At 43.4% G+C, this 22,836-nt stretch overlaps 1 protein-coding gene across 1 annotated transcript in view; it reads left to right on the forward strand.

Annotated features, from left to right (window-relative positions):
• Positions 1-22,836, forward strand: part of TNPO3 (transportin 3) — a 90,127-nt gene that overhangs the window by 62,179 nt on the left and 5,112 nt on the right. Inside the window, exons 16-21 of the mRNA XM_084897633.1 lie at positions 896-1,036; positions 5,495-5,611; positions 6,465-6,559; positions 7,774-7,930; positions 10,446-10,613; positions 17,835-17,947. Coding sequence (XP_084753759.1) covers positions 896-1,036; positions 5,495-5,611; positions 6,465-6,559; positions 7,774-7,930; positions 10,446-10,613; positions 17,835-17,947 — 791 coding nt within the window. The remainder of the gene's footprint in view (positions 1-895; positions 1,037-5,494; positions 5,612-6,464; positions 6,560-7,773; positions 7,931-10,445; positions 10,614-17,834; positions 17,948-22,836) is intronic.

Genomic DNA, 22,836 nt, shown 5'->3' on the forward strand with positions numbered 1-22,836 from the left:
CAGGTTCGATTCCGGTCAAGGGCATGTACCTTGGTTGCGGGCACATCCCTGGTGGGGGGTGTGCAAGAGGCAGCTGGTCGATGTTTCTCTCTCATCGACGTTTCTAGCTCTCCATCTCTCTCCCTTCCTCTCTGTAAAATATCAATAAAATATATTTTAAAAAAGGAAAGGCCAAAGAAGTGGGAGAGATTGTGTGAATCCTAGAGTTGCTAGGAGGACTGATTAATACTAGCAACATTTTCTTTGACAAAGCTAATTAAACCTTCTTTGCTTTAATTTCCCTATTGATAACATACTTCCCTTATGCTTCTTTCACTGAAGGTAATGTAAGGATCAAAAGGTATGTTTGAAAAGTGCTTTTCAGTCTATGGCCATACCACCCTGAATGTGCCTAATCTTATCTGATCTCGGAAGCTCAGCAGGGTTGGCCTTGATGGGAGAAGTATTTGCTTTTCAGACTATGGACGGGGCACACCAAATGTTCTTAGGTGTTCAACGGAATCAGTGCTATTTCCTTTATTCCTTTGTTCAAGGTCTTTCAACTTCTTGGAACTGCCTTAAACATTTCTTCTGTAACTCTTCCCACCCTAAATCAGGAAGTTCAAAGTTTAGGAAAATGCATATCTTTGTCCTCTAGTAAAGTTAGACAAGCTCCCCTTCCTGTTCTGAAGAGTCATTGTGCTTTTCTTAGAAGCGGTTGGGTTTTAGTGATGAATAGTACATTGAATCTCCACACATGTACATACACATATACACTGGTCAGAATCAGGCTATGTGTGTTTCTTACAATGAAAGCTTTTTCCAAATTATTTGAAAGCCAAATATAATGCTACCAACTTGAAAGCATTTTTTTTTTCAGCTCTTTCTTTCTTGTGCTTTTTCACTTTTGATTCAGATATGGCCAGTTTTATCTGAGACTTTAAATAAGCATCGGGCTGATAATCGGATTGTAGAACGTTGTTGCAGATGCCTTCGCTTTGCTGTTCGCTGTGTAGGCAAAGGATCTGCAGCCCTGCTGCAGCCACTAGTCACACAGGTAAGTTCTCTACAAGAGGGAAAATGTAACCTGTACAGAATTTGAAATAGGAGCCTTTGGAACAAAAACTCTGATGATGAAACACTCTTGTATTAATTGAATATGAAAAAAAAAAATTCTTTGATAGAGGTTAAGTAATGCCTGTGGTAGGTATGTTGTCTATAATCTAATCTGTATAGTGAAGTCTAATTAGCAATACATTCCAGTGTGAAATTAGGAAAAGGGAATGACTTTAATGTTCAGCTCTTGTATATCAGTGCATTAATTTCCTTTTTTTAAATGTGGTAAGTCAAAGTTTGCTATTTTTTAGCCCAAAGGGATTTTTAACTATATTGAACATTGTTCATATAAGTTTCTTATTTGTCAAGGTATAAATTTGACTCTTTTAATGACCAAGATTGATATATTACTAAGATGGTATGACTCACTAATGAAGTTCTCTAAGATTATACCTAGAACTACAATCTGAGACATCTGTGACTAGTGTCTTAGTTCACTAAGTAATTTGTGTTCATGTTTACCTCATAGCGGGGCCAGAACTAGACTGAGGCAAGTGAGGTGCTGTGTGCCCAAAATTGAGGGAGACAAGGCCAGTGCCAATCCTACATGTGTAGGACTCTTAAGCAAGTGCCTTCTTAAATTTTGCTCTTGGACTGTGAGGAAAACTGCTAGACAATACCCACCCACCCAACCTAAAGCGACTCTTCTCCACCTGGACAGGGTACAGACAGTGCAGATTTTAAGGTGGCACACACTCTCAGCAGCTGACCCTGACAGTGAGTGCTACCTTAAATTCTGCACCCTGGTACTTCATTCTTAAGGAAGCACCCTCTCAACTAGGGTCATGCTAGTGCAGTGTCAGTTGACATTTGCATGATCTCCCCTACTTAAATTTGTAGATTTGATTAAAATTTGTACAGGTACATATTTTCTTTCTTTCTTAATTTATTTTTAATAAATTTTTATTGTTCATATTATTACAAATGTTCCTTATTTCTGCCCCCCCTCCATTGCTCTCCTCCACCAGGTTCCCACCCCACCCTCTGCCCTTTCCCCACCCCCCATTGTCTTCATCCATAGGTGCACAGTTTATGTTCATTCTCTTCCTACATCCCCCTCTCCCCTTTTCCCCAAGAATCGTCAGTTCACTCCCCTTCCATACCTCTGATTCTATTATATTCAACAGTTAATATTGTTCATCAGATTTTTTTTTTTAATTTCCTTGGTTTTTAGATTCACTTGTTGATATTTACATATTTGTTGTTCATAATTTTTATCTTTATTTACTTTCTCTTCTGAAAGAACCCCCTTCAGCAATTCATATAATTCTGGTTTGGTGGTGATGAACTCCTTTAGCTTTTTTTTATTAGTGAAGCTCTTTATCTGACCTTCGATTCTGAGTGATAGCTTTGCTGGATAGATTATCTTTGGCTGTAGGTTCTTACTATTCATCACCTTGAATATTTCTTGCCATTCCCATCTGGCCTGCCTGGTTTCTGTTGAGAAATCAGCTGACAATTGTATAGGTGCTCCTTTATAGGTAACTACCTGCTTTGCTCTTGCTGCTTTTAATATTCTCTCTTTGTCTTTTGCTCTTGAAATTTTAATTATGATTTGTCTTGGTGTGGTCCTCTTTGGATTCCTTTTGTTTGGAGTTCTGTGCGCTTCCTGGACTTGTAAGTCTAATTCTTTCCCCAGGTGGGGGAAGTTTTCTGTCACTATTTCTTTCAGTATATTTTCGATACCTTGCTCTCTCTCATCTTCTGGGACCCCCATAATTCTGATGTTGGTTTGCTTGAAGTTATCCCAGAGGTTTCTTACATTATATTCAATTTTCTGGATTCTCTTGCCTTCTAGCTTCTGCGGAGGAGTGTCTTCTGGCTCTTTATGTTCCAAATCTTTGACTTGATTCTTGCGATCTTCCATTCTGTTTTTAGGACATTGTATAATATTTTTTATTTCAGACAATGTATTCTTTATTTCTTGTTGATCCCTTATCATTTCTTGTTGATTCCTTATTAATTCTAGTTGATCCCTTTTCATATCCTCATAGGTCTTATCGATCTTTTCTAGGAAATTCTTGAAAAACCTTATAAGCGTAGATTTGAACTCTATTTCGTCTCGGCATTTTCGCAGCTTCCCTGATGGGGCAGGGTGGAGCCTACAGCTTTGGCTTCCATCAGCCCCACCCCATGCGGCTCCTGGGTCTCAGGGTCCTTCAGTACTCGTTGCAAGCGCCTCTGAGAGAAAGATGCCCTCGATTTTTGCCTGCTACCAAACAGTCTAGGCTCTCCCCCAGTGAGCCTGGTATTGGGGTTCAGTTCAGTTGGAAGTGGAGTTGGAGGTGGCGTTCAGAGCAGTCTGGAGCCCCTGTCTCCTTCCTGCCAGGGCAATCCTGCAGCACAGCCAACCGTCCCTTCTCTGTGCGCAATGTGCGCGCCTCCGGGACCTCCTTTTGCCACTCCCCCGGGGTTCCGCCTTACGGCCCAGCTCCCTCTGTTTGAGCCTGGGTCCCTGGGGTCTGGCCTAGAACTGGGGTTCAGAGCAGTAGGAACTGGGGCCCAGCACAGTCGGAGCTTTTATCTCCTTCCTGCTAGGGAACGCCAGCCAGGCACTCAGCCTCCCTCCTCTCCGGCTCCGTCCTCTCCACGTGCGCCGCGTGTCTCCGTACCTTAGGCTTTTACAGCTCCTCCGCTCTTCCTTCTGGTTTTCTCCTTGCTTCTCGTTGTAGAATTTCCAGTCAGTCGACTTTCCTGTAGTTCTGGGTAATGTCCATTTTATATTTTAATTTTATTTTATTTAAATTGTTGTGTGCGGCTGCGGCTAGGTGTTTACCTGTGCAGCCATCTTGGATTCTCCAGCTTATTCCAGGTACATATTTTAATAGAATTTTAATGATTGGTGGTTTTCTATACTCTAACTACAGCAGTATATGTTTGCCTTTAGGCTGTGTCCACCTCTGGTTAGGGGTCCAGTTGGTATAATACTTTCTAAGTCCAATATAACTTGATTTTAAAGTCCCTTTGCTGTTGGAGGATATCTCATGACTTTGGTTTTTTGGTTGTTTTCTTTTTTATTCCTGTTAATTAAATATGTGATCAACCCAATAGAGTGGGGCAGGACCTTACATAGGAAGTGCGTTCTAAAGTCAGTACATGTGGCAAAAATAAAAATTATTCTTAAAAGTCCCATAAAAAAAAGAGGTAAATAAACTAGAGCTGATTGTCCTGTAGTTTGTAAATAAAGTTTTACTGAGTGATTGCCATGCTTATTCATTTAAGTATTATTTATTGGCTATTTTTGTGCTACAGTGGCAAAATGATAGTCAGAAGATTGTATGACTGGCAAAGCCTAAATTATTTATTATCTGGCCATTTAAGACAGTTTGCCAACCCCTGACTTAAATCATTATTCATTAAGTGGAGCATATATTTTTTGAGTATACAGCACTGAATAGATTCATAGTTCTCATCTCATGCTCATTCTATGGTATATGCTGTTAAGAGTCAATTACTCTACCCTTCAGCCCTCACCACTTTTACAGAACTGAATTTATATAACTTCAGTGCATGGGTGTTGTGATGGCATTTCAAATAGATGAATGTATAGATAGATGCCTCTTGATTTTTGGAGAATAGTAGGGTAAAAATCCTAAACAAATCATTTAATTTAAATGTGTGTATTATATTGAATTTCTATTCTTTTGAGGCAGATACCTTAATTGGAAACACTGTTTTTTACTTAGAAGATGAAATAAAGAAGTTTAGGAGCAACTCAAAATTGAAATAATGCTTTCACAGCCTCCAAGATGAAGGCGTAGTATAATAATTCTATATAATAAAAGGCTAATATGCAAATCGACTGAACTGTGGAATGACCAGTTGCAGTGATGTGCTCTGACCACCAGGGAGCAGACACTCAACGCAGGAGCTGCCCCTGGTGGTCAGCGCATTCCCACGGGGAGAGGGGAAGCTGGGCTCCTGGCTGGCAGGCACAGCGGCGGTGGTGGGAGCCTCTCCTGTCTCTGCAGCAGTGCTAAGCTTTCAGTCAGACATCCCCCGGGGGCTCCTGGACTGCCAGAGGGTGCAGGCTGGGCTGAGGGGACCTCCTAACCTCCCAAGTGTATGAATTTCGTGCACCAGGCCTCCAGTTTGGTATATATAACTACTAATTTTTTTTTAAAGTTTTTTTTAATGCAAATAGGAGCAACTATTAGATGTTAGAAAATTTGAGTATGTTATGCTATGGTTTTACAAACATTATACAAGCCTTGGATAAAATAGTTCTTTAATGTCTTTCAGCTTGAAATATTATACAACATGTTTTCCTATGTTGTCTGAAAGAAAAGAGACTAGACTCTCTGTAAATGTCTTCCTCCAAACAGCTTTCTAAGTTGATACTTATTGAGGAGTATCAACCTCAATAAGAGGTTGAATTAATTGGTTTTTCCCTTGGCAGATGGTGAATGTGTACCATGTACATCAGCATTCCTGTTTCCTGTACCTTGGCAGTATCCTTGTGGATGAGTATGGCATGGAAGAGGGCTGTCGGCAGGGATTACTAGATATGCTTCAGGTATGTTTTCTTTGGGGAATATAGATGTGTTGGTTCTTTGATGGTCTAAAGGCCTAGCAGTGCGTTCTTTACCATGTCTTTAATTCTGTTGCTTCTTTATGTTTCCACCCCAGGCATGTTGATTTCCTAAGGACAGGGAGATAGAAATGTCCTAGTTCTCTGGACAGGCCTGCTTGGGAGAAAGAAATATTGACTACACAAATGTAATGATCATTACTGCCTAATTATGTAATCCAGAGATAGGGATTTTTTGAGGAGTGGGGAGGTGGGCAACTGAATTTAAATTCTTGCCTGAAACAGCCAGTGAACAAGTTTACTCAGCACGGATGGTCTTAGGGTAAATAGCAGACGTTGGAAAAGTTTCTGATATACTAACCCCCCCAATCTCCCCATTCTCCCCTCTCTAGTTATGGGGGTGGAGGATGGGTGGGAATATATTAGGGAGTTAAATTATGATACTCCTTTTCCTCAAGATGTATTTTCCTTTAAAACTTCATCTATTACTATTAAAACTTCATTTACTCCTTTAGCACACTGACCATGTTTAGTACATATAAGTACAGTCTTTATTCTCAGGAACTTCTAAAGCTTTGAAATGATATCTATCCACCTTCATCAACTAAAATCTACACCATCAATCCTTCCTAAAATGTGGCTTTCATTTATGAAAACTAAGTCAACTGAGAGAGCTTTCCATCATCCTTTTCTTGATCTTATTTTTGTCAGTCCTTTTTTTGTGTGTGTCTGTGCTTTCCCCCTCTTTGTTCCTTTTGTGTGTGTTGTGATGTTTAGCAAGTCTGAATGCTGTGACATTTAAATACAAGTATTTGTTTTAAAATCACTTCTGTTTTAGGCACTGTGCATCCCCACCTTTCAGCTCCTAGAACAGCAAAATGGGCTCCAGAATCACCCTGACACCGTGGATGACCTGTTCAGGCTAGCCACCAGGTCAGTTCTTCCAAAGAGCAACCCCTTCTTTTATTATTCATTCCAAAAACTGCTTAGACTTGTCACCTAACACTTGACTCTTTCCTTCTCTATGAATTGACTTAAGTGAAGTAGGCAGATTAATCATTCATAACCCAAAGTTAAATTTTGAACCAGATTATCACCATAAGTGAAGAAAAGGAATTGGATGGGAGCAGGGGAAAGTGACTGAGTTCCTATTTTGAAGGAGGAAACACATGCAGGACAGTAAAATAGAGCTTGGTAAAAACATTGGACAAGATAATCTCTAAAATCCCTTGTGATTTTAACTTTGTATGCTGTTATAATATCAGCCTTCACCTCACATTTTTCCTTGAGTAGATAATATTTCAGAAAAAAATACTTAGGATTTTAAAGTGCTTAGAAGTTATCTGGTGTTACACTTCCCAGCTCTGCCCCTAACCTGCCACCTCACCTAGTGCTTAAATTCCTTTTACCAGTAACACTGACGTTATTGTCAAATCTTTGAGTTCCTTCTTAGTCTCTCACTAAGGAATTTTAATCAAATCAGTTAGTGAACATAAAACCTTTTATAAAAATATAAACCATTATTAAATGTAGATGTTAGTTTTTTGACAAGTTAGAAAAATGTGTGAGTTTTTCCCTCTCCAGTTTATATGGGTGGGTTGTCAACCTGTTTTCCCAGTACATATTCCTTGAAAAACTAATTCCTAGAGACATTCTTTGTACCTGGTGAAAATAACTTGGAAAAATATTGTTTTTCTTAGAGATTCTCCATTACATTAAAAGATCTGAGAAACCTTGTGGAAAATTGAATGGAAAGTAATAGCGTTTCCATATACTTCCTGCTTCCCCCACCCCCACCATCTCCCTCACTATCAGCAGCATCCCTCACCAGAGTGGTTTGTTAGAATTGATTAACCAGCATTGACACATTATCACCTATAGTCTATAAAACATTAGGTTTTATTCTTGGTGGTTTACCTTCTATGGTTTTGGACAAATGTATAATGACATGCATCCATCATTATAGTATTTGTACAGAATAGTTTTACTATCCTAAAAATCCCCTGTGCTCCACCTATTTGTCCCTTTCTCCTCTTCAAACCCTAGCAACCACTGATCTTTTTACTTTCTCCATAGTTCTGTCTTTTCTCCTGGCTGCCTTTATAGCCTTTTCCTGTCATTTACACCGGCATGTCTTTCCACACCAGGTTTATTCAGCGTAGCCCTGTTACCTTGCTGAGGAGCCAGGTGGTCATCCCTATCTTACAGTGGGCCATTGCCTCTACTACCCTGGACCACCGGGATGCCAACTGTAGTGTCATGAGGTTCCTACGAGACCTCATCCACACAGGGGTAGCCAATGATGTAAGTATAAACATTGTAACTTTTCTACTTTGCAGCTCATTATCTTCTCATATTGCTTCCTCATTTCCTTAGGGGTATCTGTCTTATAATGCTGGCTTAGTGGTGATGTACTTCTTTAGCCTTTTTTTTTTTTTTTTTAAATCTGGGAAACTCTTTATTTCACTATCTATTTTGAATGATAGTCTTGCTGGATATAGTAATCTGATTTTAGATCCTTTATTTCCATTACCTTGAGTACTTTATACCATTTCCTTCTGGCCTATAGAGTTTCTGATGAGAAATCAGGTGTCAGCCTTATGGGAGTTCCTTTGTAGGTAACAGTTTGCTTTTCTCTTTCTGCCATTAAGATTCTCTGTCTTTAATTTTTGGCATTTTAATTATGATGTGTCTGGGCTTGGGCCTGTTTGGGTTCTTCTTGCTTGAGATTGAAACTCTCTGTGGCCCCTGAACTTGTGTGACTTTTCCCTTCACCTGGTTAAGGAACTATTTTATCATTATTTTTTCAAACACATTCTCTATCCCTTCCTCACTTTATTCCCCTTCTGGCCCTCCTATTATGAAAATATTGTTACATTTCTTATTGTTCCAGAGCTCCCTTAAACTGTCCTGGTATTTTGGGGTTTTTTTCTTTCTTTTTTTTTCTTTTTGGTCCTCTGATTGAGTGATTTTTTTTTTTTCCCCCTACCCTGTCTTCTAATTCACTGATCCAATCCTTGGCTTCCCCTAATCTGCTTTATATTCCTTCCAGTCTGTTCTTTACAAGTGCTATGTCATGTATCTTTTCTCATAGTCTTGAGCATCTTTGCCATCATTATTCTGAACTCTGTGTCTCATAAATGTCTTATCTCCATTTCATTTAGTTCTTCCGGAGAACTCTCTTAATCTCTCATTTGGAGCTTATTTTTTTTGTCTCCCCATTTTGGCTGCCTGATGGGTTTGTGTCTGTGTATTAGGTAGATCTACTACAACTCTCAATCTCTAGGGTAGGACAATGTCAGATACCTGAGTATCTGGTTTGGAGCTATCAGCAATCCACAGTTTGTGGCTCCCCCTGCTGGGGCTGGGTACCTTTGGAAAGGACCAAGGTGTGCACCAGGTTCTGCTTTTCCTAGTCCCAGGTCTGGAATTAGATCAGACAAAGTCTCAAAGCCTCCAGAAACCCGCCTCTGCCTGCATTCCTATTGACACTCAGACTTGATTAGCCTCAGGCTATCAAACACAGTATGGAGCAGGAGGTCTTCCAGTAGGGTGGGGCAACTGCCTTCCCCCCAGGCAAAAACTACCTGATAGCAAAGGTCCACGGAGAATGCTTTCCTCCTCAGCAGGAAGCCAGTGGGGGCTGCTCCCTATTTCCAACTCCAAAGCCCCCAATCCTGGCTTCTGCTCACACCAATTCATTCTAATCTGCCCTTCCTCTGCCCACGGTGAGGGTTGCATACTAAAGTTTGTGTGTTGGTCCTTTAAGAGGGTTCCTGCAATCCCAGTTATTTCACTGTCAGACAGAACCCTGCTGCTTTTCATATACAGTTGTTATGTGGGTACCTTTTTCAATTTTGTTGTTTTAGACCTAGCTTGGGGTTTAGACCTCAGAGTTGTCAGTGGGAAACCCCCACAACTGAGATATTTCTCAGAACTCAGCTGCTGTCTGTAGGATCTGGCCAGCTCTTTTGGTCCTCCCCATTTCCTACCAATCTTTATGCAGTCTCCACTTTCTATTCTTGGTTATCAGGTGTCTCTCCAGCTAGTCTTTAGTTGATTTTTCAGTGTGGGTTTTCTGTGTTTTAGTTGCATTTCCAGTTTGGTCCTGGGGGAGTGACAGTGTAGCTTCCACTTACTCCACCACCATTTTGGATCGTCTCAGTTGGTTTTCAAAAAGGAAATCAGAATACTTTGTTATTTTTCACACAAAAAAAAATTTAAGAAAATAGCTAGCCTTAATCTTTAACCATTGTGTCTCTTCTGTATTCTTTTCATGAAAAATCTAAGGGTTAATTTTAGCTGAAACCCATGTCCATTTCTTTGATACTAAACTCAATGTTTTCTTTATGATGAAACATTTGGTGGGCTTTGTGAATCCTCCTGCTATATAATATATATATTTTCTTTCCTGGGAAAGAGAAATTACTAGATCAGCAATTTTTACCTTTTTCATCTCATGGCACACATAAACTAATTACTAAAATTCTGCAGCACACCAAAATATATATATACACAGACACTTTTTTTTTTTTTTTTTTTTTTTTTTTTTTGCCAGTCTGAGAAATTTAAAAAAGGCATGATTTTGATTGATTCACACTGGATGGCTATTCTATTGGCTGTTGTCTTTTTTTTTTTTTTTTTTTTTTTTTTTTACAAAAAGAGGCCTGGGCCCCTGACTAAATAGTTAGATTTTGCATGTTTTAAAAATTATTACAGCTCACCCATTGATAATGCTGTGCTAGATTAAAAGGGAAAGAGTACTTGGTCTTTGGAAAGTTGAAATTAGAGCTTATCCATTGCTCTGGTTTTTTTACAGCATGAAGAGGACTTTGAATTACGGAAAGAATTGATTGGACAGGTGATGAATCAGCTGGGACAGCAGCTTGTAAGCCAGCTGCTCCACACCTGCTGCTTTTGTCTCCCTCCCTACACCTTACCAGATGTGGCCGAAGTGCTCTGGGAGATCATGCAGGTTGACAGGCCGGTAAGATTATTTTCCTAAGGGGCCCATTTCTCCCTGGCCTAAACTTTGGTTCCTTTGGGCCAGCTATACCTTTGAAAGCAGCCCTGGTGAACATTCATGGAACCTAATTTAGGCATATTGCTAAGTTTAATTGTTAGACAAAGGAGGTCACATGAGGCCATTGATTCATCACTGGGTTATTGAAAGCATATTTTTGTCACTGTTGTATGGCTTATAAATTACCATAAGTGAATAGTAAGTATTGAATTCAGCTCTGTGGCCATCAGTGAGAAATGTGTTCATTTGTAGGAAATGCCCATGTATGCCTTGTATAGTGTTACAGATTATTTAAAAAGTGTTAATTAACTTCATTCTCCCTAGATAGCATGTATGGTTCCCTGGTAATAAAACTTGTCAGAGCATTTGGAGGCATATAGGTATATTGTAAAACTAGCCCACAATATATACTTGATTTGTTTCCTTATTGCATTTATTTGCTTCCTATTTTCTTCAACCAAGTTTTTTATCACCTGAGCATGGAAATTTTTTTAGGCTGCTCAGTAATGCCCAAGAAATTTCAGTAGTAGACCACATGATCATAAATCAGGTTATGTGTGCTGCATGAAAGTTTTGAACATAGTGACAAAGTATATCATGTCCTGTAATTTATTTTTTAAATAGGATTTATAATTTTTGATATTTAATATAAAAGCAGTTGGACCTAGTTAAAGTGAGCTGTCTACCAGACGAGAAAGATCCAGATACTTATAACTTTGAAGTACATGTATATGTTAACATTGTTTTTTGCTTTATGTTATCAATGGCAGTTCTTAGCCTCAATTTCAGCAGTTTCACAAAAGAAACTGCACTTTTACTGTTAGACTTTAATATCTACTGAGCCAGAAGTTCTGCTGGTCTGGTGTGTTCATCTCCAAAATTCAGTGATTAGTATATATTGTCTTAGTGGGCTCAACGCAGGAGCTGTTCCCAGTGGTCAGTGCTCCCACAGCCAACGTCCTGTGGCCGGCCAACCTCCGTCAGTCCCTCCCCTGGCCGGCCGGCCCTGATTGGTCCCTATTGCCAGCCAACTTTCTGTGGTCCCGATCACCTGCCAGGCCAAGGGACCTCACCCATGCACAAAGTCAATGATACACCGGTGCTCCAGTCAATGATAAAAGAGAATCATTGATCTGCTGCCTCCTGCATGCCCCCTACTGGAAGCCAAGCCCACAGCCCTGACATGTCCTTGATTGGAATCGAATCTGGGACCCTTCAGTCTGCAGGATGACACTCTATCCACTGAGCCAAACCAGTTAGGGCTTTCTTTTTTTTTTTTTTTTTTTTTAAATATATTTTATTGAGTTTTTACAGAGAGGAAGAGAGAAGGATAGAGAGTTAGAAACATCGATGAGAGAGAATCATTGATCAGCTGTCTCTTGCACACCCCTTACTGGGGATGTGCCCACAACCAAGGTACATGCCCTTGACCGGAATTGAACCCGGGACCTTTCGGTCCGCAGGCTGACACTCTATCCATTGAGCCAAACCAGTATTGGTAGTTAGGGCTTTTTTTTGCTTGAGTAGAGTGTTGTCTTCCTTGAGGGCAACATTTGAAAAATTATGCAGTATTTTTTTGGAATAAGGAAAGGTTTATTGATGGTGAAGGTACCAACCAAGAAGATGGGAAGTTTTAGGGGTGTCTCAAATCCATCTTAAGAAAGTACAGAATTCAGGCTTCATTTATGTCAAGTGAAGGGTAAATGGGAGAGGCAAGAGGTGATTAACAACCACAGACATCTGGACACCAGCAGGGGTCCAGAGGCCAACAAGGGTCCAAGGAAGATTATTAAACTTTTTTGTTTTTAGTCTTGATTCTGATTGGTGTGAGTATGGTTACAAGCTTCCTGCAAGTAGTTTTGAGTTTCCTGTACATGAGGGTTTACTGCACTTGTTTCCTCTATAATCTAGTTCAATGGTACAGATGCTAAGGGCCTCATCACATTCTCATTGATGATGATATTGTTGGCAACAATGAAAAGGTGTTAAAAACTGGTGGAGTGCCGAAACTGGTTTGGCTCAGTGGATACAGCGTCAGCCTGCGGACTGAAAGGTCCCAGGTTCGATTCCAGTCAAAGGCATGTACCTTGATTGCAGGCACATCACCAGTGGGGGGTGTGCAGGAGGCAGCTGATCGATGTTTCTAACTCTCCTTTCCTCTCTAAAAAATCAATAAAATATATTTAAAAAACAAACAAACAAATAACTGGTGGAGTCAAACCAGACCTCAGTTCAACAACTTTGGTACTTGGGTTCTGGCTAAGAAAGGATTCAGTGCCAAGATTCAAACTATAAGAGAAGGGAGGATCCAAGATGGCTGCTCGGGTATACACCTAGCCGCAGCAGCTCACAACAATTTCAAAGGAATACAACTAAAATGTAGAGTGGACATTGCCCAGAGCTACAGGTAGTCGACTGACTGAAAACTCTACAATAGGAAGGAGGGAGAAAACCAGAAGGAAAATCAGAGGAGCTGAAAAAAAGCCTAAGGTACGGAGACATGCTGCGCGCTCGCACGCACGCGCGCGCGGAGAGGTCGCAGCCGGAGAGGAGGAGAGGGCTGGGTGCTGCCTGGCGTTCCCTAGCAGGAAGGAAATAGAACCCCCAGCCTGGGCTGAACCCCCGAACCGGCAGCGCTGAGCCCCAAGTTATGTGCCAGACCCTGGGGACCCAGGCTCCGGCAGGGGGAGACAATCCCGGGGGACGGCGAAATGCGGGGCCCCCGGAGTCGCGCGCACATGGCGCGCAGAGGACTGAATGTTGACTCTGATGCTGGATTACCCTAGCCGGAAGAAACAAAGCCTCCGGCGGCAGCTCTGAGCCTCAGTCCAGACCTCCCCGAACTCCAGGTCTGGGCCAGTCCCTGGGGACCCAGGCTCGGGCAGGGGGAGACGGGGCTGTGAGGTAGAGTCCTGGGAGCGCGGCGAAAGGCCGAGCCCCCGGAGCCACGCACACTGTGCGCAGAGGACAGTCTGTTGACTCTGATCCTGGACTCCCCTAGTGGGAGGGAGAAAGAAAGCTCCAGACTGGAGGAACGCCACGAGGAGCAGGAGCCCCTGCCGGACACCGGCCAGCTGGGCGCCAGCAAGGAGCCGGGCGACAGGGCCCCCAGTGGGGGGGGTGCCCCTGAGCCTTCGACTGCTGAGCGCCGGCATCGGAGCCAAGGACGGGGGCTGCTTCCTGGGCGGCGCCGACCCCGGCAACAGGCTGGAGCAGCGCCGGAGCCCGCGGAGAACAAAGGGGTGCCACAGGCCAACCTGCTGAGCTCCCAGGACAAGGAGGAAGAAACCAAAGAAGTTCTCAATGTGAAGAAATCAAGTGAGAGCAAATGATAGTAAAATTACTTAAGAAAGAATACAAAGAAGATCTTGAAAAATCAAAGACTAAGTCAGAACTCAACGCACCAGCCAACATTGCAACATAAATGCGTTTTGTTGTTTTTTTTTAAAAAAAGAAAAAAAAAAGAAGAGAAAAAAGGGACAGAATGTTGGAACAGCGGCAACCAGGCCTAGAGTGGCCAGGCACAAGGCAGTGGCAGCTGGGCCCGGAGCAGCAGTGGCCAGGCCCCAGAACAGCAGCAGCCAGAACAAGAGCATCAACGGCCAGCACTGGAGCAGCCAGACCTGGGGCAGTGGCAGCCAGGCCTGAGGCAGAGGCGGCCAAGCCCAGGGTGGCCAGTCCAGGAACACCCAGACACGGAGTGGCTGGGCCCGGAGAAGCCCGGCCCAGAGCAGCTGGGTTGGGAGCAGCCAGGCCCAGAACAGCAGTAGACAACCACGAAGAATCCAGGCTGGGAGCGGCCAGGCTCGGAGCAGCCGGGTCGGGTGCGGCCAGGCCCGGAGCAGCGGCGGCCAGGCTGGGAGCAGCCAGGTCCGGAGCAGCTGGGTCTGGTGTGGCCAGGCCTGGAGCAGCGGCTGCCAGGCTAGGAGCGGCCAGGCCCGGAGCAGCAGCTGCCAGGCTGGGAGCAGCCAGGTCCGGAGCAGCCGGGTCTGGTGTGGCCAGGCCCGGAGCAGCGGCTGCCAGGCTGGGAGCGGCCAGGCCCGGAGCAGCGGCTGCCAGGCTGGGAGCGGCCAGGCCCGGAGCAGCCGGGTCTGGTGCGGCCAGGCCCGGAGCAGCGGCTGCCAGGCTGGGAGCGGCCAGGCCCGGAGCAGCAGCTGCCAGGCTGGGAGCGGCCAGGCCCGGAGCAGCCGGGTCTGGTGCGGCCAGGCCAGGAGCAGCGGCTGCCAGGCTTGGAGCGGCCAGGCCCGGAGCAGCCGGGTCTGGTGCGGCCAGGCCAGGAGCAGTGGCTGCCAGGCTGGGAGCGGCCAGGCCCGGAGCAGCCGGGTCTGGTGCGGCCAGGCCCGGAGCAGCGGCTGCCAGGCTGGGAGCGGCCAGGCCCGGAGCAGCCGGGTCTGGTGCGGCCAGGCCCGGAGCAGCGGCGGCCAGGCTGGGAGCAGCCAGGCCCGGAGCAGCCGGGTCTTGTACGGCCAGGCCCGGAGCAACAGCTGCCAGGCTGGGAGCGGCCAGGCCCGGAGCAGCCGGGTCTGGTGCGGCCAGGCCAGGAGCAGCGGCTGCCAGGCTGGGAGCGGCCAGGCCCGGAGCAGCAGCTGCCAGGCTGGGAGCGTCCAGGCCCGGAGCAGCCGGGTCTGGTGCGGCCAGGCCCGGAGCAGCGACTGCCAGGCTGGGAGCGGCCAGGCCCGGAGCAGCCAGGTCTTGTACGGCCAGGCCCGGAGCAACAGCTGCCAGGCTGGGAGCGGCCAGGCCCGGAGCAGCCGGGTCTGGTGCGGCCAGGCCAGGAGCAGCGGCTGCCAGGCTGGGAGCGGCCAGGCCCGGAGCAGCCGGGTCTGGTGCGGCCAGCCCAGGAGCAGCGGCTGCCAGGCTGGGAGCGGCCAGGCCCGGAGCAGCCGGGTCTGGTGCGGCCAGGCCAGGAGCAATGGCTGCCAGGCTGGGAGCGGCCAGGCCCGGAGCGGCCGGGACCGGAGCAACCGGTCCCAGAGCAGCCGGGTCGGGTGCGGCCAGGCCTGTAGCAGCAACAGCCAAGTCCAGAGCAACTAGGTCGGGAGCGGCAGTGACCAGACCCGGAGCAGCTGGTTGTGGAACGAACCAGAGCAACAGAGGCCAGGCCCGGAGCAGCCAGGCCCGAAACAGCTCGCTCCTCGCCTGTACCTGCCCACGGCTGCCTCTCAGACATGGCTGAAAACTTTTGCGGGAACTTGAGGGTCTGCTGAATCAAGTGATGAAGGCTTAGATCTGGATGTGTTGAGTTAGTATAGCGCTGGGGTGTTGATCTGTAAGTGCCTTGGGTGGGGCCTGGATGAGGCTGGTTGACCTATTTGGAAATGTCTTTTGTGTGAAGTGTATCATTGGGCATGTGGAGGTATTATTGATATGAGATAATGCTAAGTAACAGATTTACTATCTGAAAAGGGATTTACTATCGGGGAAAGGGAGGGAGGAAGAGACTGAACATAAACTGTGCACCTATGGATGAGGACAATGGGGGATGGGGAGGGGGCGGAGGGTGGGGTGGGAACCTGGTGGAGGGGGGAAGAAATGAGGAACCTTTGTAATAATATGAACAATAAAGATTGATTTGAAAATAAAAAAAAAAAAGAAAAAAAAAAAAAAAAAAAAAAGAATATATTATTGATTCTGGATTACAAGGGGAGAAATAGAATTTAAAATCCTTTTTGTTAAATTCTATCCAATTTGGCCATGAGCGGAACAGCATCCTTGGTTTTGAACTGTTGAGAAGAGGCAAACTCAGACACCAAGTGGTCTAGTGGTGACTGGTGCTGGCCTGGGTGGGGGTGGGCCCGGGGGAAGTGACTGTTACTGGGCATGTGTTTTAAAGCTGCGGTCGCTAACTTTTCGGAACTCGCGGACCACCGGTTGGCAACTGGTTTTAGAGGTTGGGTGATAAAAATGCACTAAAATCGACTGTAGTGATGGTTGTACAACTCTGTGATTATACCAAAACCCACTGAGTCATACACTTTAAATAGGTAAATTGTATGTGGTATGCATGTGAATTATACCTTAAAAAAGGTCTTCTTAAAAAACCTTTAAAATGTGGGTAAAAATAATAAAAAATTCAATGATACGTAAAAAAAAAAAAAAAAAAAAAAAAATCAAACTATAAGAGAAAATTTATTTAGAAAATCTCACAGGTAGAAGTGAGTCATGGAAGAAATAGGCTCAGGAAACAAGTTATAGAGGCTAAAGGGCCCTTGGAGCTTAGGAGAGGGAAAAGGAAAGGTAATGCACGTGGGGGAAGAAGAGGGAGGGAGAGGGGGAAGGAACAGCATGCTCCCAGGAGGGAGAGTGCGCCATGCAGTGCTTTTAAGCATTTGTTTTGTAGAATTTACTTTTCTCTGGTCTGTTACCATAAATTAACGTAATGGGAAAACATATAATATAAGAAATTAGCTGGAAACTATAACCAAAGTATATATTCTACTTTAAAAAAAAAAAAAAAACATGAAGAAAAATTAGAACTGACTCAAAGAAGAACAATTCGCCTGGAAATAAGAATCCAGAGGAAGTCTCTAGAATTTGGATTTTTAGTTTGAAGAGGAAGTAAGCAAGGGGGCTGAGGACAAGCAGTTTTTGTGCATATGCAAGGTATAAAGATACCTTGTTTAGGTCTAAATAAATTCTTCTAAATAGCAACTAGAGTGAACAAGGAAAGAACTTTCTAACCCAAAGAAGGGCGGATATCACAAAGGACATTATTGACATGACTTTTGAGAGAGATGACCTTAAAATCCTGAAATATATGAATTTGTATTACATTTATATTTTCACATGTTTACTTAGTATACTTTTTGTCCCTACCCTTTCTTTGATCTTTATACACAAAAGTTTTCTGGCAGCTATTTAATTTTTAAAATACTGTATAAGTTTAATGACAGGAACAGAGCAATAGCCTCATCCAGAAGAGATTTTCCTCTCAAGGAGACATCATTTCTTAAATGATGTCTCCTACCCCTTTGAAGGGAAGTCTACGCATGTCTTTGTGTCTGATTCCAACCCCCTGAGCTTTGGATGACCTAAAAATAGTGCTTTTGTTAATTCTTTTCCTTGCTTTCAAGTCCCAAGGCACTAATGTTACTAAGGAAAACATGCAGGTTTTTGTTATTACATATAGAGTCCCAGTTGAGTAAGCCCTGCCTCCTTTAAAAACTCTTATTCTTCTTGGTACAGACTTTTTGTCGATGGTTAGAGAATTCCTTGAAAGGTTTGCCAAAGGAAACAACTGTGGGAGCTGTCACAGTGACACACAAACAACTAACAGATTTCCACAAACAAGTCACTAGGTGAGTGATGCTGGGGGTATGTGTTTTTAAAGGAGTATGAACTGCAGCTGAGGTGTTTAGAAAAATAGATCTTTGTTTCTTGTACCATTTTAGTTACACATCTGCCAAAGAATATGCTTTTTATGTGCCTTTTTATTTTTAGTGTCCATATAGTCTTAAATTGCAGATTGGCATGGGAAGCCAGTCTTGGGGAAAATATCACCATGTAGTATATGTGTGTGTCAGTTTTATTGTACATATATTAACTGTTATAAGAACTTAATAAGTAAGTGAAAGCATTATATCTTTCAAAAGAAAAATGCACTGAGCAGCACACTATCCTGCAGGAGAACTGTTTTTTTCTTTTTTAAGTTCTCAATTCTGATTCATATTCAGGGGTCAAGAATGCAGGTGTCTGAATAGGTGAAGCATTGATTGTAAAACATAGAGTGATGTGCCGAAACCGGTTTGGCTCAGCAGTAGAGCGTCGGTCTGTGGACTAAAAAGGTCCCAGGTTCGATTCCTGTCAAGGGCATGTACATTGGTTGTGGGCACATCCCCGGTGGGGGGTGTGCAAGAGGCAGCTGGTCGATGATTCTCTCTCATCGATGTTTCTAGCTCTCTATCTCTCTCCCTTCTTCTCTGTAAAAAAATCAATAAAATATATTAAAAAACAAAACAAAAACATAGAGTGATGTAGAATGCAATAAATTAGAAAAATTTCGCCATATCTAAAACAAAATTTTCTCTGCAATGCAGGCCCATGAACCACTTGCTTACAGCTCACTTAAAATGTTAGGTATACATAAGTGGGTTTTTTTACTACCCTGTTTCCCCGAAAATAAGACAGTGTCTTATATTAAGTTTTGCTCCCAAAGATGCGCTAGGTCTTATTTTCAGGGGATGTCTTATTTTTCCATGAAGAAGAATACAGTACACATTTATTGTTAAATGAAAATAAAGGAAATTTATTACCTGTATACGGTACGGTAGTACAGTAGTTGTCAACACAAACCAGACAAATTGTGAATCCTACAGAATCAAGAATTTACTCATTTATTCAATGACAATCATGTCATCATCTTCTGAAACATCATCATAACAATCCAATTCCTGAATTTCCTGGTGAATTTCTTGTGACTCCATTTCTTTCAGAATCAGTGGACCAAATCTCTCATGTTTAGCCTGGGGGGGGGGGGGTATTTTTGGGGGGATGCTTTATATTTCACTCAGAAGGAAACCTGTAAGTAGGTCTTATTTTCGGGGAAACACGGTATGAACGTAATAAACACTAGAGGTCCGGTGCATGAAATTCATGCACGGGGTTAGGGGGGAGTATCCCTCAGTCCAGCCTGAACCCTCTCTAATCTGGGACCCTTTGAGGGATGTCCCTCTCACCATCCAGGACTGCTGCCTCCCAACCACTCACCTGCCTGATTGCCCCTAACTGCTTCTGCCTGCCAGTCTGATCACCCTTAACCACTCCCCTGCCAGCCTGATTGATGCCTAACTGTTCCCCTGCTGGCCCAATTGCCCCTAATTGCCCTCCCTGCCAACCTGGTCATCCCTAACTGCCCTCTCCTGCAGGCCTGGTTCCCCCCATCTGCCCTCCCCTGCAGGCCTGGATCCCCCAACTGCCCTCCCTTTCAGGCTTGTCCCAACTGCCCTTCCCTGCTGGCCTGATTGCCCACAACTGCCCTGCCCTGCTGGCCATCTTGTGTCCACTTGGAAGTGCTCATCTTATGTGTTGGAGTAATGGTCAACTTGCATATTACCACTTTATTAGATAGGATTTTATATAGCTACATAGTCTTTCTAATCACTATTTTATATCTATACCAAGTATTGCTTGATTTCCTTACAGTACCTCTCTTAGTAGACATTTGATCTTGTTTTTGTTGTTGTTTTCAGTATTATAGATAATATGGTATGTCTAGCCTTTTCTTCTTTTGACCATTTTCATTAAAATCACTGAATCAAAGGTTATGAAACTTTTATGGTCCTTGTTAATATTAATGACAGCAACTTAAATTGGATGTTATAACTGTGTATTACCTTGCCTGGATATTCCTTTTTGTGTCTAGAGTCTAGAATTTTGACTAAATTTTAGGCAGTGGCTTATATTCATTCAGTTGTGGGACAATTTCTAGATCCAAGAATGAGTGTTGATAATAGTGAAAGAAACATAGGTGTGGGTCCAGCCAGTTCTGAGTTTTCACTCCTCCTACCAGTCTCAGTGTGGCTTTAAATCTGGACTTCCATTCAGCTAGATTTCAGGCAGTTCAGAATGATGGTTTATCTGTAGTTGAGTTGTAATTTTGATGTGAATGTAGGAGGATTAGAGTACCACATTTACCTACACTGCTATCTTGACCTGAAGTCTTTTATTTTTTTTTAATTTTTTATTTATTTTTTTACATGGAGGTGGGGGTATAGAAACATCAGTGATGAGAGAGAATCATTGATCAGCTGCCTCCTACATGCCTCCTACAGGGGATTGAGCCTGCAACCCGGCATGTGCTCTGACAGGGAATCAAACCATGACCTCCCAGTACATAGGTTAATGTACCACTTTGGCCAGGCTTGTTTGGAAGTCTTAGTGTCATTTTTCAAAATGGTTTACTTTCTCATGTCCCAGGGTATCTCCAATAATTTTGTTAAAGTTAAAATTCCAAACCTTGAGTGTTATTTTTAGTTTACCTGTGGCTTAACTTCATGCCCCAGAAGTAACTGACGTTTGGCCATAGATCAAGTGGCATGCATGACTGGGAAGTAGCATGTGACTGCCTGCCTTCATGCCACAGTTTGCCAGAAATGGGACTTCCCCTCTACCAAGGAGGCCTATACTAGTATTGACTGGGATGACCTTATAAAATTGTTTCTTTTTATTATGAATTCTCCCAGTAGAAGTAGTATTCTACCTACAGGCTGTCTCATGGGCAAAAATATAATTATTTGCTTTTCTCTACTTTTGTTTTGCTCTGTTCCATCTAGTTGGTCATAGAAGGGCAGGATGATATTGACTCGGATTAGAGCAACTGGGAACCTGGGGCTTAGAGTCACAGATGTTGGTTTGAATCTTGCCATTTACTGGCTGTTACTTTGTTGTTGTTTCTTTTTTTCTTTTCTTTTTTTTTTCTGTTAGTTTGAACTTCAGCATATTTATCTTTTAAAATAGGGTTAGTAGCCATAGCCAGTTTGGCTCGGTAGATAGAGCATCAGCCTGCAAACTGAAGGGTCCTGGGTTCAATTCTGATCAAGGGCACAAGCCCAGGTTGCAGGCTTGATCCTCAGTAGAGGGGGTATGTAGGAGGTTAGCCAGCTGGTCAATGATTCACTCTCATCATTGATATTTATATCTCTTTCTCCCGCTCCCTTCCTCTCTGAAATCAATAAAAATATGTTTTAACAAAAGTAGGGTTATAGCCCAAACCAATTTGGCTCAGTGGATAGAGCATCGGCCTGCGGACTGAAAGGACCCAGGTTCGATTCTGGTCAAGGACATATCCCCAGCAGGAGGTATGCAGGAGGCAGCTGATCGATTTTTCTCTCATCAATGTTTCTAGCTCTCTATCCCTCTCTCTTCCTCTTTATAAAAAATCAATAAAATATATATATTTTTTAAAAAGGTAGGGTTATAATGGGATACCAAGTGGAAATCATAAGATCGGGCACATAGTAGGTGATCCGTGAATGTTAACTTTCTCCATGGAAAATCATCTGCCAGATGGTCATTATGTATTTACAAAACTAGCTGAAGCATGTTTTCTGCTAGCTCTAAGACAACCACCCACACATTCTGGAATAAGTCTCCACAAAGTCCATATTCCTTCATGTGGGCTAACATATAACAGTTAAGAGTAAGTCTGAAATGAAGTTATGGACCTTCTCTAATTTAATTAAAATCCTGGGACAAGGAAAAGGGACCCAAATAATGCAATGCTGTGAGCAAAAAGATCTGTGATCTTTGCCCTGTGATATGGGGGAAAAAGTCCACTACCAGCCTGGCCTACTTGATCTCTCATTGCTAAACAAGTTTTGCAGCTCTCTTATAGTAGGCTGGGACATAATAGTGGGAAATGAACAGAAGAGGTAATGTTGAGGTGAAGAGAAAGGGTTTGAGATTGCTCACCTCCTCTCACTAATTCCCTGTCTTTAGTATGCATGTTGCCCTTGAACCTTCTATTCCATGCATGACTCAGTCTCCCTTTTGGTTTAAGGTCCTAGAACTCCTGCCTCAACATGCTGCTTTGTTTGCCATCCTAGCTGGGAAGGTAAACTGGTTCAGTGTCATTTCAGCAAGTCCAAGCCTGTTTTTCAGATGGTACTTAATCAAAGTATGGTGGACAAATTGGGATTGTGGGACTAGATGCCAGAAAATAAGACCTAGAAAATAGTGGCAGCTTCAAATGGATGGGTGGGCAGATAGAGATAGATAGATAGATAGATTGATTGATTTTTAAACTAAAAAAACAAAATAGTCTAGCTTTTAGGAAGTTTTCAAGTGTCCCCCCCCCCCCCCCCTTTTTTTTTTTTTTTTTTTTTTAGCTTAAACACCAAGGACACTTAAGTTAAAAATTTGGCTGAAGCTCTTAATGCCAAAGCAGTTGCTGACAGGATTGGGAGTAGAAACTGAGCTGAGTTGAGACACTACGGCCTGTCCCTCCTTTCACCTTATCCAACCATAGTTCTCCTGGACTTGAATTTGGTTACTTTTTCTTATGCATCACTAAAGAGGCTAAGGATGGAGTTACCATTTTTCTTCCAGATTAAACCAAGATTTCTGGTTAAAGAAGGATAGAATTTAAAACATGTAAGACATCAGGATAACAAGATTCTTGAGTCTCCAGCAGTTTAACTATTTCCTGTTTTCTTAGTCCCTTACAGCACACCACAGTGGCTTCTCTTGG

The sequence above is a fragment of the Pipistrellus hanaki genome (genome assembly GCF_964339955.1).
Source record: "Pipistrellus hanaki genome assembly, chromosome: 10".
NCBI classification, from domain to species: Eukaryota; Metazoa; Chordata; class Mammalia; order Chiroptera; family Vespertilionidae; genus Pipistrellus; species Pipistrellus hanaki.